General features: G+C 46.6%; 1 protein-coding gene across 4 annotated transcripts in view; it reads right to left on the bottom strand.

Annotated features, from left to right (window-relative positions):
- Positions 1–16271, bottom strand: part of Fhip1a (FHF complex subunit HOOK interacting protein 1A) — a 252515-nt gene that overhangs the window by 15177 nt on the left and 221067 nt on the right. For all 4 annotated transcript variants that reach the window (XM_087628641.1, XM_087628644.1, XM_087628636.1 and 1 more), the window contains 3 exon segments: positions 12866–12945; positions 5575–5765; positions 1810–2955 (listed from right to left, as the gene is read on the bottom strand). In XM_087628641.1, coding sequence (XP_087484767.1) covers positions 1810–2955; positions 5575–5765; positions 12866–12945 — 1417 coding nt within the window.

Below are 16271 nucleotides of genomic sequence, written 5' to 3' on the forward strand. Positions count from 1 at the left end.
TCATAAATAAACAGAATTAGAAACATGGAATCCCATGATTTTTCTAGGAAGCAAAGTCATCTCAGCAGAATTCATTTCTGCTGATGATTCCTGAGAATTCTGTGGAGAGAGGGGAGGTGAGCTAATGCCTCAGCCCACACTTGGAAGTTTAGAAACTACAGGACTCACACAAGGAGAGATGTTTCCTGACACCGTGTACACGTTCCAAAAAGAGGAGGGGAGAAGGCAAGGCTTTCGTTATGGAGACCCATGAGTACCAAGGAACTTGCATCTCCTCAGCTCACAGGGGAAGGCACATATATAACCTTGTTAGCAATAGTGTGGTTTTCTAGGCTTTCCCTAAGCTGTACTTCTTCCCTGAGTCACATACTCCCCAGGGATGTAACTATTTTGTCAGAAAGCTGGCAGCCTTCATTAGCCAGGACTTGGTCCCAATGTCCCACAAAAAGGTTGCAGGACATTGGGACTCCTCCCTGTCGAGTGTGTTAGGAGGCATAGGCAGCTTGCTTTGGCACCTTTCCCTCACTCAGCCCCTTCCCCCATCAGCAGGGAAACCTAAGATGATCTAATCCTTTTCACTTATGGTTGACTGACTGGTTGAATTTTAATTAAAACTTGTTCACACCGGAATGTTATCTCAGCTAGAAGCTCAAACCTGACAATTGTGGAATTAAAAGCTGTCTCCCTGTTTAAATACATCTTCAGGCATCAGTAAATAAATGAATAAGTATTGGGGGAAATGGGTGGGGAGACCCCTTGTAATCACAGCAGAGCTCTTTAACTGGGCCAGAAGGAAACCTTAAAAAAAAAAAAACCTGCCTGTGGGAGTCCCAGAAGGTGGGGACATTGTCCTTCCTCACCAAGCTACTCCCCACTGCCCAAGAGAGACAGTTCTCAGATGAGTCTGGGGAGCTACCAGAAGGAACAATAGTGGGGCCCTTCCTCCTGCCCCACACCTGGGAAGCGTAGAGCCAGGGTATACACGCAAGGCCATTGCCTGTCCCTCTGTGTCACTAGCTACTCCTAGTAATTCTGTTTGCTATCAAGTGCCTACCAGGCTTCCCACTCGAGCCTTCCTTCGCTGAGCTCGCTGAGCTCTTCTCTGTGAGAATTCCCTCTGGGCCACTGTCTGCAGACTTTAGATTCAGACCTTTCCACTTAATTGTTAATGATGGTTCTGTCGCACTTCCTCGCTGATCCACCTATCTTATAGCCCGGCCCAGCCCTTGGCCTCTTACACAGATTCTCCCTGCCGCTGGCAGTGTGAGCACTGGAACACCTGTGTTTGGGAAAGCGGTTAGTACGTGTGAACCTAGTTTGTTTTATTTTGAGGTGTCGAGTCTTTCCTTTAGGGCAAAGCCCAAGTAATATGGATGGCCTGTCGACCAACAGTCATCCTACAAATGTTTCTAGCATGATGTCACCGTTTGGCCACTGGGAACAGACACAGAGCACAGGTCTCTCCACTGTGGAGCATGCCCTCCAACTTTTTTAAGTGCCCAGCAATTGTTTTAAAACAACACACATACAGGTAAGTGCAAGGGAGAAAGATAAATTAGATTCGAGGAAATGGGGTTGTAGACAATGACTGGACTCTGGTGTGGTCTAACTAGGCCTATGACTTTACCATGGACATCAGAAGCTACCACAGAGCACAGTGTAAACTGACTTGCCAAAAAAATCCATCGAGGCAGGAATGGCAAAGCAAGACTGTCCCCTCCACTCCTTGCAAAGACATTTCACTCCTCTTAGGTAAATGCATGAGCACTCACAAAAGCTGAAAACCACAAAGCCATTTAAGGTTGTCACCTGTGAATGGGGTGCCCTGAGTCCTCGTGGGGTGGCGACTGGTAAAGGTGGCGGTGTCCTCTCCGACACCAAATGGAGAAGGTGCCGCCTCCTCAGCAGGTGTGTCTGCCATGAGGGAGTCAAAGTCGTCATCCTCCTCCTCCTCCTCCTCCGCTTTGCACTCCGTCCTCCCCTCGTCCGCATGTGTAAGAAGCGAGGGCTCAGAGGCGGGGACGCTCTGCTCCGTCAAGCCCTCCGTGCCAGAATCCAATTCTTGAATGATTTGGTCGTACTGTGCGATGAAATCTTCACCCTCTGTGCTGGCAACCGGTGAGTCTGACTGGGGTTCTGCCTCAAACGTGGGGACTGTCAACTCTGAGTCTGAGTCTAAAGCTACACCAGGCTCACTCTCTGGCTTGGCTTCTGAGAACATGTTCTGACACAGGTCTGAACTCTCCCTGCCGGGTTGCGACTCTGCCTCAGGATTGGGACTAAAGAGAGGTCCATTGCTCGTGGGGAGACTCTGGGCTTCAGGCTGGGCCTTGGGCTGAGCCTCAGCTGGTGGGTCTGTGGTAGCCCCCTGTGGCTCCCTGGTGTCCTCTGCATCCTTCTCAGCACATAGCCTATACACCATCACATCATCCTGGAAGTCTGACTCCTCAATGTAGGACCCCTTGAAGAGAAGGATGGCATTCTTCTTCATCTCTTGGATGTGTTTGGGGGGATCGATAGGTGCTGGTGGGGCTGGGGTCTCCACATCATCATAAGGCCCAGGGGAGCCCACATCAGCCCCTGAGGAGATACCAGTGTCATAGCTGTCATCCCATTCCAGCTCTGACTGGCTCTTGTCCTTTGTCTGCCCTGACGTCCTAATACACTGCTGTGAGAGTCTGGCCTCTGGGTGGGATGAGTTTTCTCGGCTCTCCTCTGACAGACTCTGCAGGAAGGTCTCAGGGTCCGGTGAGTCCCCATCATAGAGGGCTGACCACACTCTGCAGTCCCTCATGCAGTGGAGGATGTTGGTGTGGGCTTCCCACAGGTACTGCAGGTAGCTGATGTCCAGGGCTTTCCCGTATTCCACAATGCAGGCTGCTGGGGCAGGTTGGGGAGGAGGGGGAGGTGAGGAAGGCGAGCAGGGTGTTTCTGGCAGCGGCTGCTCCTCAGGACCTGTGTGAGGGCAGACAGCATCAGAGCGGTGGGAATGAGTGCACACAGTACCAAACCCGGTACCAGTTTAGGTCTAACAATGTTTAATTAAATTATTTCTGAATAATAAAATTCAACTAAGAGGAGAAGAGAGTGACGGAAACTGAAACCTCGCAAAAGATACAAAGAAAAGCTGGCTAGGTGCTGGTTATAGCCAACAGAGAACTGTTAGGTGATGCTGTGTGGTAACTAGACAGCCTGAGAGGCCATAAGGATGGTCCCCTCTGTCATGGTCAGCTTTGGAGACCACCTCCCATTTCCTGGCAACACCAGAAAAGTAAACACTAGCCTGTTCACTCCTCAGGACTCCTGGTCAAACAATGTATAACGCGTCTGGTCCCAGGTGGAGACATGGTGTTCTGATCTGCTCCAGAAATCAGAACTTTACATGCTATTGTTTCCTTCCTTGAGGGTTAATCTAAGTGGCCTGTCAATCACCCGGCCTTGATTCTACCTCACAGGACAGCTGATCTGTCTGAAGATGTGCTAAGGAGACGGGAAGGATAATTATCCTCTTAAAGAGATAGCTTGTTTGCCTTCCCAGAATCCTTCCCTTGTGTAGCTTCTTATGTAGCCCTTGCCATAGAGCCTACCAGCTTTCCTGAAGTGTTCAGAAAACTAACTTTCTGTCTTTTCTTTTTTCCCTCTTGGACGCTAGCCCAAATCCTAGGCACCGTTTTCTTCAAACTGTGGGCTCCCTTACTCTTTCTCTAAAGACCCTACCACCACCCCCTGTCATGTGCTGCTGAGCCTCCGTGTATGACACCCATCTGCTGTGGAATCTGTTTTCTTGGACCCTAACTTGAAAGGCACGAGGCGTGGCATCTCTCTCCCTCCTCCCCATCTCTCTCTCCCCATCAACTCCCAAGACGTACAGCTTGCCTATCCTGGTGTTTCTCCCTCAAATTTTAATAAAATTGTCTTTGTGTTTCCTCCTGAGTCCATTGCTAAATTCGTTTATTAACAAGACTAGGCACCAAAAACGAGGGGCTCTAGCTTCCCTCTAATATTAGTCACGGGAGAAATGAGAGTTGATGAGGACTAACTTCCTAGATGAGGAGATGACAGGCAATATTCCCAATGTGGAGCCTGCTACATTGTGTGATAACTTCAAAGTACCTTAATTTTAATTTTGTTTTTTATGGTAAAGTGAAGGCTGGTGATCATGAGTTTGATAACCAGGTTCTCTGGTAGAAAAATCCTGGGTTTCTAGGAAAGGCAATTAACTCACTCCACCTTGTTGGCATCAATCAGGATGTTGACACATATCAAATGCTCTCTTGAAGTCAAGTCTCAGTCAAGCCAAAACAGAGAAAGTATCCTGTGTTTGAAGGCAACTGACTTCATGTTACAAATTTCAACAGCATCACTGAAATAGTCGTGAAAACACCTGTTTTAAAGTTTGTGATTTCCCAGCAAAGGAAATGTTTAGAAAAGACTGACTTAGAGAAAACCATGCCTTCTACCATGTCTTAAACATCTCAAATATTGTAAGAGCTTTATCATTGACATGGGAGTTAGCGATCCTATCTGATGGATACTGTTTTCTCCACTTGCTCATAGATGGAGGAACACCCACCCCCGGCTGTGGCAGGGCCATGGGTGATCCAAGCACTGGCCTGCTCTGGAGCCTTTCCACCCTCCAGTGCCATGTCTTTGTGAGCTCTGTGCCCCTTCATAATGGACTCTCTACCAGACTGGGTCAGGCTTGAGCCTTTGAAAGCGTAGATGAAGCCCAGTAAAACAGACAGACACATGTCCCCTTGTTTACCATTTTACTGTTAGAAGTTTAGTGTCACTCTTCCTTTACACTTCAAGAGAAAAGACATCGAACTATTCCTGGGAATAGTTCCTGAGCAGTGGCTACATGCTGGCAAAGCCTAAGGGCCCTGTGTGCCTGAACTCATGCATCCTTGGACCAGTCCTTTGTCACAAAAAAAGTGGAAAGGTTTGGGACTATTAAGAATTTCCCCCCAAAAGGTAGTAAGACCAGAGTCCTAGCTGGCAACTGCCACGCAGTAATTCTGCCAGCTCGCCACAGAGCCCACCCACTGGGACGTGTATCTGTTGCAACTCTAGAGGCAGGACGCAGAACAAACATGGTGGTCAGAGAAGCTGCTCGACACATAACCTTGAACAACTCGTTTCTCCTCCCTCACTTTCTCCATCTGCAAATGGCAGCACTACCTTCTCCCTGCCCTTAAATGTGACTGCACAGAGAAAACGTTTTGGGAAATCATGTTTAACCTGAATTTCGAATTTTGGAAATTAAAAACCAGGTCTGCCTTGGTTACAGACTCAACCTATAACTCACTTAGAAGACATGTTAGTACACATTTTCCTATTTGGGCTCTGAAGATACCAGTAGAAAGGACATGTAAGGTAAAAGTCTGTAAGAAATGACTAGGCAAAGACAGGTGCTTCGGTGAATACTAACCGCAGAGTCTATAACGCCATAAGAACAGGAAAAGGCTCCTACTATTCTTTAACCCCAGTTATTTTGTCTACCCAAAGAGACATGTCTTGTCAGGAGAGATGGAGTGGCATCATGTTTAAAGACCATTCCTAACGTGTTCCCACCTGAGCCATCATGCATACACTTGGACCAGAGAATATAATCCCTTTCTTGGTTTCCAAGCGTCAGAGTGATGCCACTGGCACAACAGACAGGGGTCAAGGCAAGCAGCTTGGCCGCAGACACGGAGTAACAGTCTCTCTCCTTCACAGCCCACCTTTGACTCAGCATCATGTGATTGCAGGGGACCAGATACCTGAAATGACAAAGAACCAGCTTTCAGTGTCTCTGCAATGCCCTCCCACCACTACCAGAAGGATACGATAAAAGGACTGGAACTTGTCATGAGCAGGGGAAGACTCCTCCTCTTCCCACCCAGCACACTGGCCTCTGGCTATCCACCGCCTTGCTTAAAAGGATGCTAAGAGCAGCTTCTTCCTTCCAACAAAACTGTTCTCTCGATACACTTCTAGACCTCTCTACAAGCTTCCTCACCTCATTTCTCTCTTTACCCCTATGCCTTTAAGTCCACTGCCACCTCCCCCTGGAGTGAGCCTTCCCACTCCTCTGCCTGACAATTCCTTACCATGGAAGCACCACACTCCCTAGGGAGACCTCCTGGACCCAATTGGAAGGTAGAGCCCTTCTTCCCCCTCCACATGTACCTGGAAGCATTACTATTCTCGCATGACAAATATGTCTGATCTTCCTACTCAGCAAATGTATTGCCAGAGCAAGGACTGCTTCAGCAGTTTTGTCTTATGATCCCTGACTCTAAATTAAGAGGCTATAAGTGAAGGTGGCAAATCTCTCTACACCTTCTCCTGTTCTCCATGGCCATGAGGGAAAATGATGCCTGACAGCTCAGTGGGGAGCCCTGGACCCAGTTGCACGGGTTGACTGGTGACTGAAAGCATCGTCATGTTAACACGAGCCCAGGGAAGAGAACGGTCTGGTTGTGCTTCAGACACAGTGGAGCACATTAGCGAGCTTTATGGGTAGAATGGGCATGTTTAGTGCCTGCCTGTCCTAAAAAGAAACACCACACTAGTCATTTCAACAAGGATGGACCGAGTAGATTGAAGGACCCAATACTGGGGCCAATTTTACAGTAGCCTAAGCACCCATCTGAGCAAGCACAAGCTTTAAATAAGCCAGAATGTGCTCTACTGCCTAATACAGCTCCTGGGAAAGAGGCAGCACAAAGGCAAGCAATCTGTGGCTGAGGAGCCTGTGGAAAAGACAAAAAATACAGCTTTCAGGCCATGTTTAGGACTTGGCGACCGTGGGCGGCTCCCCCACATCTCCCACTGATTCCAATGAAGGAGACCTAAGTTTGTTCTAACAGCCCATCTGCTGCAAGGAGCCTGAGTCAGGGAGAAAAACATGGGGGTCCCTTGATCCACTCTAAGTGATCGCTTCAAGAGCACTCAGCAGGTATGCGTACTTTAAATTCCTAGTGTAGCTAGGGAAGAGGGTCCTATCTCCTACCTAATGCCTTCCACCCTCATGGGCACACGCACTGCTGATCCAAGGGTCAGATTCACCCCATCAGTCACCTCTGGTGTGGCAGCATCTAACTTCATAAGCTGATTCTTGGAAGCAACAAGAACAAAGGAGCAGAGAGGGAGGGAAGTACTGGGAAGAAGACTGGTTTGCTCAGATGCGTTGGAGACCTGTGTCTGGAACCTTACAGGGTGAGGGCAGGATGATATGGGTGGAAAATAAAGACATCCTTCCTCACAAGGGCTGTCTGCATAGAGACGCCTGGGAAAGTGGGTGATGGAGGGGAGAGAAGCATCCCCACCTCTGTCTGAGCACTGCCCAGCTGAAATTCAGAGAGAATCACAGGTAATCCAGCTGCCCCAGTATGTCAGGGCAGCTGTATGGAGGGGCTAGCACAGGAAGGCAGACACAGGCAACCAGGGCCCAGGATACAATGGGAGTAAGGCAGCAGCCATCTAGAAAAAGGGCCAGGGCAGGGGAAATGGCACAGCAGACACCAAATGATAACTGTGGGAGAAAGATGTGCTCAAGAATGCATATAAATAAGAGTCCTCGCTCGGGGACGGAATGGCTGCCCTTTCACAAGAGACTATGGTCTGATATGAGGTAGCAAGGATACCAGCAAGGAAACCTATCCTGCGGCACTGACACGATCCCTTCTGTTCCCAGCCTAGTGAGGCCCACAGCCATGCAGTGATGTCTACAGCCATGCAGATTACACACGACTGTATGCTCACTTGAATCATTAACTACCCATGGAATCAACACTTTATAGACAGCATGAACTTGATGCCTGTTTGCATCTCAAACCAACTTAAATTGATACACATGCCTCTACTCTTTGTTTTTAATAGTGTTTTTTTTTTAAAAAAAATGGAACACTGGATCAAAGCTAATAAAGCTATTTATCACATACTACCAGTGGATTGCTTGAAATAATCTTAGAAGAAAGAGAAGACAATGTACAACTTTGAAAGTGCACGTTCTCAGCAGAAGCAGGGAGACCCCTGTTGGTTTAAGCAGAGGCTCTATGGGTGGAGATGGGGACAGTTACCCCAATGGGCGACCTCCCTAGCACTCCCAGCTGCTGTTCCTTTGTTTTTTGTCTTTTTTAAATTAAGGGTGAGAAGGCACACCATGCCTAAGCCCTGTGTCCAGCCATCATTTTGAGAGATTGGGAACAGAACATAGGCTAAAAGCGTCTCAAACAATAAACCTAATATACTGTGGTTGTTGCTAGAAGAAAGACCCATAGGCATTCAGTACGGGTATTTTTCATTAAGCCATCTTTTGACTATATCATACTTAATTTTGCTTGGAGATTTTATTTAAATTAGGAAGTAATAATTACAGACCTCTGCACCTGTTTACTGACTGACAGAAGTGCTGTGTTTCCCAGGATGGCCTCCAGGTCATGATCTCCCTGCTTCAGGCTCATGAGTACTGGGATTATAGGTCTATAATGTCACACACAGCTCACAGATTAAGAAGTACTGTGCTTAAGTATCCAGATTAAGTAATTCTGCAGTATTCCGGGTGGGGGGGGAGTCCACTTACCTGTGCACTTACGTGTGTGTGTGTGTGTGTGTGTGTGTGTGTGTAAGCACACAAATATTTTCATTACTTCCTCAACCCTCTACCACCTTCTACTGGGTATCATTCATTAAAATAAACTATTAACAAAAACAAAGAAAGGAAAGGAAAGGAGCTTTGGAGGAAGGCATGGGCTGCAGAGCAGGAGGAGGTGTGGGAGGTAGAGATGACCAAGATATATGCATGAATGAAACACTCAAAGAAGAAATTAAAAAAAAAAACAGGCCATCATTCAATCTAGCCAGTGAGTAACGAGTGGTGACCCAGCGCACACACTGCTCACTGCTGCACTGGCAAGGAAACAACCCAATCAAAAGGCAGAGACCAGGAACTGAAGCAGCCACCCCAGACAGAAGACTGTGAGCAGGCAAGTGGGCTTCCAAAGACCTTCACGGCTAACCATAGCTCTGCCATGTTTCTCCTGTTCACCTCTCCCTGGTTGGCTGTCCACCTCTGCCACTGTCCACTAGCTACTTTGCAAGACAGAGTATTCCTGAACTGTGTACACATCATCTCTCTTCAAGTAAAACTGTCCCTATCTGGACACAACAGGCTCACAAACCTGATGAAAGACACTGAGAGGAACATTGAGAAATGGCAACCCAGGCACAAGCAATTGATTTTCCCCACAACTGGGATATTCCTGGAGCACAGGGTCTGTCGCACCACTGCCTCCCAGTATTCCCAGTCTGTGCTTAGCTTCTCACGGGTGCGCACACCAAGTGGGCTATTTCTCCTGGGTTTCCTGCTCATTGACCTTTCCTCTCTTTGAGAGTCTCTCATCTCAGACACTTGGCCAAAGGAGAAGTCTGCATCAGTTATGAATAGAACACTACTCTGAGGTATCGACACTTAGGAGCACTTAAGGCACAACAGACGGAGATACAGTGGCTTATTTAACATCTTCTTTAGGAGGGATCCACATAGCCTATGCTGCTCACCGCTCGAAAAGCTTCTCAGGTATAAACAACTGCACAGCGGGCAAAAATGAAAGGGGCAGATTATAATCTACTTCTATACTCTTTCAAATGCCTAGAAGAATAAAGGTCTTTGTTGCCCTTGCTTCGGGAACAGACTCTCAATCAGAAAAGACATTATTTTTCATGAGCTTAAAATATATATTCTAGAAGGTTCCCATCCTTTAAGTGTATGTAGTACCCCACACTGCTTCAAAATGTTTTTGTGGATATCACCTCAATTGTTCCTCTCAATAATCCTACGAGGTAGCATATTCCAGAAGTAGGACAGAAAAGTCCGCAGCTCAGAGGGAGGAGAGGGAGCCAGAGGCCTACACGGGTCTCCTCAGGCGCTTCCTTCCGGCATTCCACCAGGAACTGGAGTGGGAAATAGGAAGTACGCAGTAAAGAACAATTGGACTGCACTGCCATCTTCCTCTCCACGGTCAAGCTGTCTGTACCTCAGACCTGGCACCCCCTCCTCCTTCTGCTTAGAAATTGTAAAGCCTGGTGCCCTGCAGGCGCCCCCGGGACATCACAGAACCAGCTAGCCCTAGTGTGGCCATGGGCACACTCAGACACAGGTTCACTTCTCACTTTCATAAGGTCCAGGCCTGCCTCTCAGATGCAGCCATGTTTAGCACCACTGCTGAGGGCAGATCTGAATGCTGTGAGCAGACAAAAAGGGACCAGAGCGCAGCTTGTAAGGCTCACCCTGCAAGCAAAGCTGCCCCACTCCGGCCTTGGTGACCGACAGTGAGGAAGCGATGGACCTTGGACCTGGTCAGGCTGCCTGGTCAGGACACACACGCGCACACACACACACACACACACACACACACACACAGAGAGAGAGAGAGAGAGAGAGAGAGACAGACAGACAGACAGACAGACAGACAGACAGACAGACAGACACTTTATCCCTGCTGTCAGTGGAGCAGCATTTAGGAATTAAACATTTAAATGCAATCAAGCTTTGCCTACCTTCAGTGAGAGCCTGGGTCTGAGCAGTAAAAAGAGCTTTGCCAAGTTGTTGGTCTGGGTTTCAGGCCCTGCTAATGCATTCTGTCCTGACTGTAGATACTTGCTGAGAGGCTGAAGTAATCCTTTTACAACAGACTACCAGCTGTGTCCTTATGATCGGATTTGTTCTCTGCTAATGCCTTAAGATTAGTTACTGATGACCTGATTTAAACCCCAAAAGTTCAAAAAACACTGTTTTACTTAAAAATCTTATAAATGATAGTCTCCCTTAAAGCAACAATCTATAAGGCCCTCCATGGTGTGCCACCAAGTCTTTCAAGACCTGGATTTAATTCCCCGCCGGTGGGATGCTATATTCCCATCAACTATCCCTCCTGCCAGTGATGCTCCAACTCCAGTGGAATCCCAGGATCTTCTAGACTAGGGCTTCTCACCCTTCCTAACACTGTGCCCCTTAATACAGCTCCTCACGTGGTGGTGACCCCCAACCATAACACTGTCTCATTGCTGCTTCACAACTGTAATTCTGCCACCGTTATGAATTGTAGTGTAAACGTCTGACATTCAGGATATCTGAGATGCAACTTGGGGATTGCGACCCACAGGTTGAAAACCCACCACTCTAGAGCATTTGTTAAGACACAGCTCACAGGCCTTGCCTACAGGGCTTCTGATTCACCAGGTTCTGGGGGAATCTGCACTTCTGACAAGACCCAGGCATTCCCAGAAAGTCCTATCAGTGAACTTGGATTCACCTCAGTAACCACCCCCCCCACCTCCATCCTTCCCCGCCTCATTCCCCCTCTGTATACACATTTATACACGTGGAGGTCAGAGGTCAACTTCATAGATCATTCCCCAGGCAACATCTACCTTGTTTATGTTGACACATGGTCTCTCACGGGTCTGGGATTAGACTGTTATCTGTATGGCTGGACAGTGAACTCCAGAGCTCCTGTCTCTACCTCCCCCGCACTGGGATTGCAAGCAGACACCACCACACCCATGGGTTCTGGGCATCAAATTCAGGTCCTTGTGCTTGCAACACAAGCTCTATCAAAGGAGCTGTGCTCCCAGCTCCTTTCAGTGATTTCTACCCAAGTCATACCAAAACCCAGTGTGGACTAGAGAAAGCCCAGGTCTACCTCTGGCCCTGTTCTCAGGTTCACAGGTCCTTATGGAGGAGGGGTACACTCAAGGGTATCCTGGCTGACTTCCTGCACTCTAACTGCTGGCCACCCACCTCTCAGAGTGGAGATCCTCAGGCCAGGCCTCACCCTTCTGCTACCAAGGCTTTGCACTCCTCCATGCCCTACCCATGAGAAAGCACAGCCCTGTGTCTATACACCAGCCCGCTTAGGCCATCACAGAATTCTGTGTCTATACACCAGCCCGCTTAGGCGCTGACAGCACAACCCAACCCAGTTCTATGGGAAGGTAACATTGGCCTGTCTCAGCTCTATGTGGAGCAATTACAAAGGAGACGGCCAGATACTTTTGCTCCAGCTGTCTTCTCATGGGGACCTCAGTTCTATGGCCCCTCCTTACACACCCTGCAGCTCATGTCAGGATGGGTCTCACTGGAGGAGTACGTTCCAAAAATTAGGATTTGGGTTCAGCACAAAGGAGGAAAGGCAATCACAGGGGTGCTAGCCTGCTAACAAACCACACATTAGCAATGAAGCGAGGTCATTTCCCTTCATGGAAACACAGGTTTCCATGGGTGGGAGAGAGGGGAGAAGGCAGAACTGGGGACTGCTGAGCCTGCTGCCTAACTAACAAGGTCAGACCATCTTAGCTGCTGAGACTCCCATCCTCAAGCAGCAACATTTTGTCCCCCACCTTGCCCCTTCTCTGCTCCCTGCTGTCCTCACAGCTGGAGCGCACTGACTGGACAGTCGCAGAGTAATGTTACTAAAGAAAAGGCTGAAGATTATATTCAAGTGTTTTATAATTTTAAAAGTTGTTTTTTAATAACGGGGTCCCTTAAGAGGGCACCCCCCAAAAGGGTACCTCAGGAGAATGAAGTTCAGTCGTGACCCCAACGAGTTTTAATACTTGCAAACTTTTCCAACGTTCTCCTTATTGTTTTCAGGGACACATTTATAATATAATACAAATGCCCTCACTAAAAACTTTCCGTAATAAAACAAATTTACCTTTGGTAAATAACACCAAAAAGATTAAATTGGCTCTCTTAATAATGTTCTTCCTCAGAGGCATGGCCCTTGTTTCATTTACACTGCCAAAGTGAAACACAACAGTGGTGGTACAGAGGAAACGTTTCTTTCACGAGAACAAAATGACGGGAACTCACCTTAAAACGAGCTGTAACATCACATCTTCACAGTGTAAACCGATGAGAGTTCTGAACAGCGCCAATGACACCACACAAAGCTGGAGACAACATACGGGCCGTGTCAGTGTCACGCAGGTAACTCCACCCCCAACAGGTGATGAAGAACTCAGAATTACAGAACAAAATGGTATCTCTATCCCTGGCAGTTTTCATAAAACACACATTGCTGCCAGGAACAAATCTATTCAGTAGACCAGTTCCCTTGGGGAAGAGTTGGCTAGGAACCCAGGGCCAGCCTGAGAGATGCTGGTGTTTATATTGTGAATCTGAAAAGATCCGGATAACAAGAGTGTGCCCCTCCAACTCCCGACACACACACAATCTTCCCCACTTCCTCTTCAGAGCACTTACTGTCCTAAGTGTCTTCAAGTATGATACTGGTTATTAACGGTACCGGGCTCACTGGGAAGTACTTATAACCTAGCCAGCTCTCTCCAGAGTTTGCGGCTCCAAGCCTCAATTTCTCTCTTGCTATTGGGGCAAATTTTCTCCTTGGCTCCATTTTCTGTTACTGCCTCTGAGTATGAAAATCTACCTCCCTAAGGAGTTCACTCAAAAAAAAATGAATTTTCTTTTACAAACACATGAATTCTTTCAATCTCTATTCCCTAAAAAGGAATAATCAGAGGAAATGTCCAATTATAAAACCACTGTAGCTTCTGTATCGTAGGCTGTTGTCAATCTACCAGGCCATTTAAGTAGATTAGACCCTTGTTTGTCGTAGAGGAAAGTAAACACCAGTTTGTATTCTAGGCAGAATGAACTTATACCAGCAAAGGTATTGTTAAGAAATAGCTGTCTTTGACCTGGCTTCAAACATCTCCTTTTCTCAGGGTGGTGACAGGCTTAGGTAGTCAGACACAGCACACTTCCTCCCATTCAAGGCACTGTGCTCCCTGTGGTGGTTTGAATAGATGTGTTTGAATGCCTGGCCCTTAGGGAGTGGCCATTAGGAGGCATGGCCTTATTGGAGTAGGTGTGGCCTTACTGGAGGAAGTGTGTCACCGTCGGGGTGGGCTTTGAGGTATCCTGTACTTAATCTATGCCCAGAGTGACAGTCTCCTCCTGTTGCTTGTGGATCAAAATGTAGAACTCTCAGCTGCTTCTCCAGCACCACGTCTGTCTGCAAGCTGCCATGCTTCCTACCTGATGATAATAGACTAAACCTCTGAACCTGTAAGCCAGCCACAATTAAACTTATAAGAGTTGCTTTGGTCATGGTGACTATTCACAGCAATAAAACCCTAAGACCTCCCCTTACCTGGTTCGCTTACCTGGAATGCCTTTTCCTGCCTCCTCTGAGACTTAGCCTAGCATCACCTCTCTCTGAGAACCCTTTCTGTTCTTTCTCACAACACAGCCACCCAACACGTTTTCAGTCTCAAATCTTGCTTATCCATTGCCATAGTAACCCTTGCCAATCACTGTCAAGGTGCTTGGCAAGGTGTGTGTTCTTTTAATAACTGAGTTGTAGGAGTTCTTTATTCTATGTACAAGTATTTTATAGGATTTAAAACTTTCCAACTATCCTGTGGATTGTCTTCTCAAATTTTCAGATTTGTTTGTTATTTGAAACTATTACGATTGTATATGCGTGCATGGTGTGTGTGGGCACACATTCCACTGTGTACATGTAGATGTAACAGAACAGCTTAGTGGACTGGGTCCTCCCCTCCACCATTAGGTGGCTTCCATGAACTGAATTCAGGTAACCAGCTTTGCATAGTGAGGACCTCCACCAGCTGAGGCATCTCACTGGATCTTCATTTAGACTTGTTTCTGAGATACGGTCTTGCTCTGTAACCCAGGCTGGCTTTCAATGTGATACTTCTGCCTCGGTTTCCAGAATGCTAGGCTCATGGGCTGTGTGTCCACCCACTACACCTCCTTTCCATTTCTTAGTATCCTTAAAACACTAAGGAGCTTCACCTGAATGTGTCTAGTTTTGTCTAATTTTTCTTTTGTTGCCCATGTTTTTGGTGTCATCTTAGAAGTAGTTTCTAACCGTGCATGACTGCACAGTTTTTCTCATTTTCTTTAAACCTTGAGTCATTTTGAGTCAATGTTTATTGTCTGAGTTAGCAATTCAATTTCATTCTTTTTTCTCATGGCCTCTTTTTCTTTAGTTGTTTTATACATATACATATACATATATATATATATATATATATATACACACATGCACACAAACACACATGCACAAGTGTGCATGTGTTTCCAAACACGTTTAGCCCATATAATGTTCCATATATGTGGTCTCAGGGCCAGTTTTTCATAGATTGATTCCTAGTTGTCTCTTTTCCAAATGTGTTGTGGCCATTTTGGGAACTTTGGGTTTCTGTGTGAATTTTAGAATCAGCCTATCAATCTCAACAAAGGCTAATTAGTTTTTTAGTGAAAGAATTCAAACTGTAGATCAGTTTGGGTAATACTTTAAGAGTAGCAATATCAAGTCTTCCAGCCCATGAACATAGAATGTTTTCCCACTTATTTAATTCTTTGATTTCTTCCACAAACATTTGTAATTTTGCACTATGTTTTACACTGCTTTTGTGACATTCCTTCCCAATTATTTTATTACTTTTGACATGATTGTAAATGATCTTAATTTGATTTTTACCTGGCTCACGGTGAAGCTTAGTGTTAATTGCCAACTTGACAGAATCTAAAATCACCTGGGAGATAAACCTCTGTGTGTGTGTGTGTGTGTGTGTGTGTGTGTGTGTGTGTGTGTGTGTGAGATGTATGTAGATATGTGGGTGCGGGTATCATAATAAGCTTGATTGCTATTGGAGACCCATCTTAAGTGTGGGCCACAGGCCAGGGAACTTAAACCTAATCTCAACATGCATGCAGTTACCCCTCTCTGTTCCTAATGTGGAGGAGACTGTGACAGCCACTTCAGGCTCCTGCTGCCTGGGCATCCTACCATGACGACCTCTACTTTGAGATGTAAGCTAAAGTCAACCCTTCCTCCTTCAAGCAACTGTCTTTGTCAGAACATTTTATCACAGTAACAGAAAAAGAAGCGTTAAAACCCTCACTATCACATAAAAATAGAATTGATTTTACACAAAAATTGTCTTTTTTGCGGCCCTCTGAATCATTATGAGTTCTAATGGTTTGTTTTAGCTCATTCCTTAGATTTTTTGTTTGTTTGTTTGCATAGAAGATCAGGTCATCTAAAAAGAAGGCAGCTTTAATTTAATCTGGGTCTTTGTTTGCTTAATTATATAAACAGAAGCACCGCGCTTAAATAATTAATAAGCACACTCTTACCTTAAGGGAACACTTTCTCTTCTAAGTTTTAGTTCTGAGTTTTTGTAGATCCCCCCCTCGGCTTAAGGCAGTCCCCACTATTCTG

Source organism: Rattus norvegicus, chromosome 2, assembly GCF_021556685.1.
Source record: "Rattus norvegicus strain SHRSP/BbbUtx chromosome 2, alternate assembly SHRSP_T2T, whole genome shotgun sequence".
NCBI lineage: Eukaryota > Metazoa > Chordata > Mammalia > Rodentia > Muridae > Rattus > Rattus norvegicus.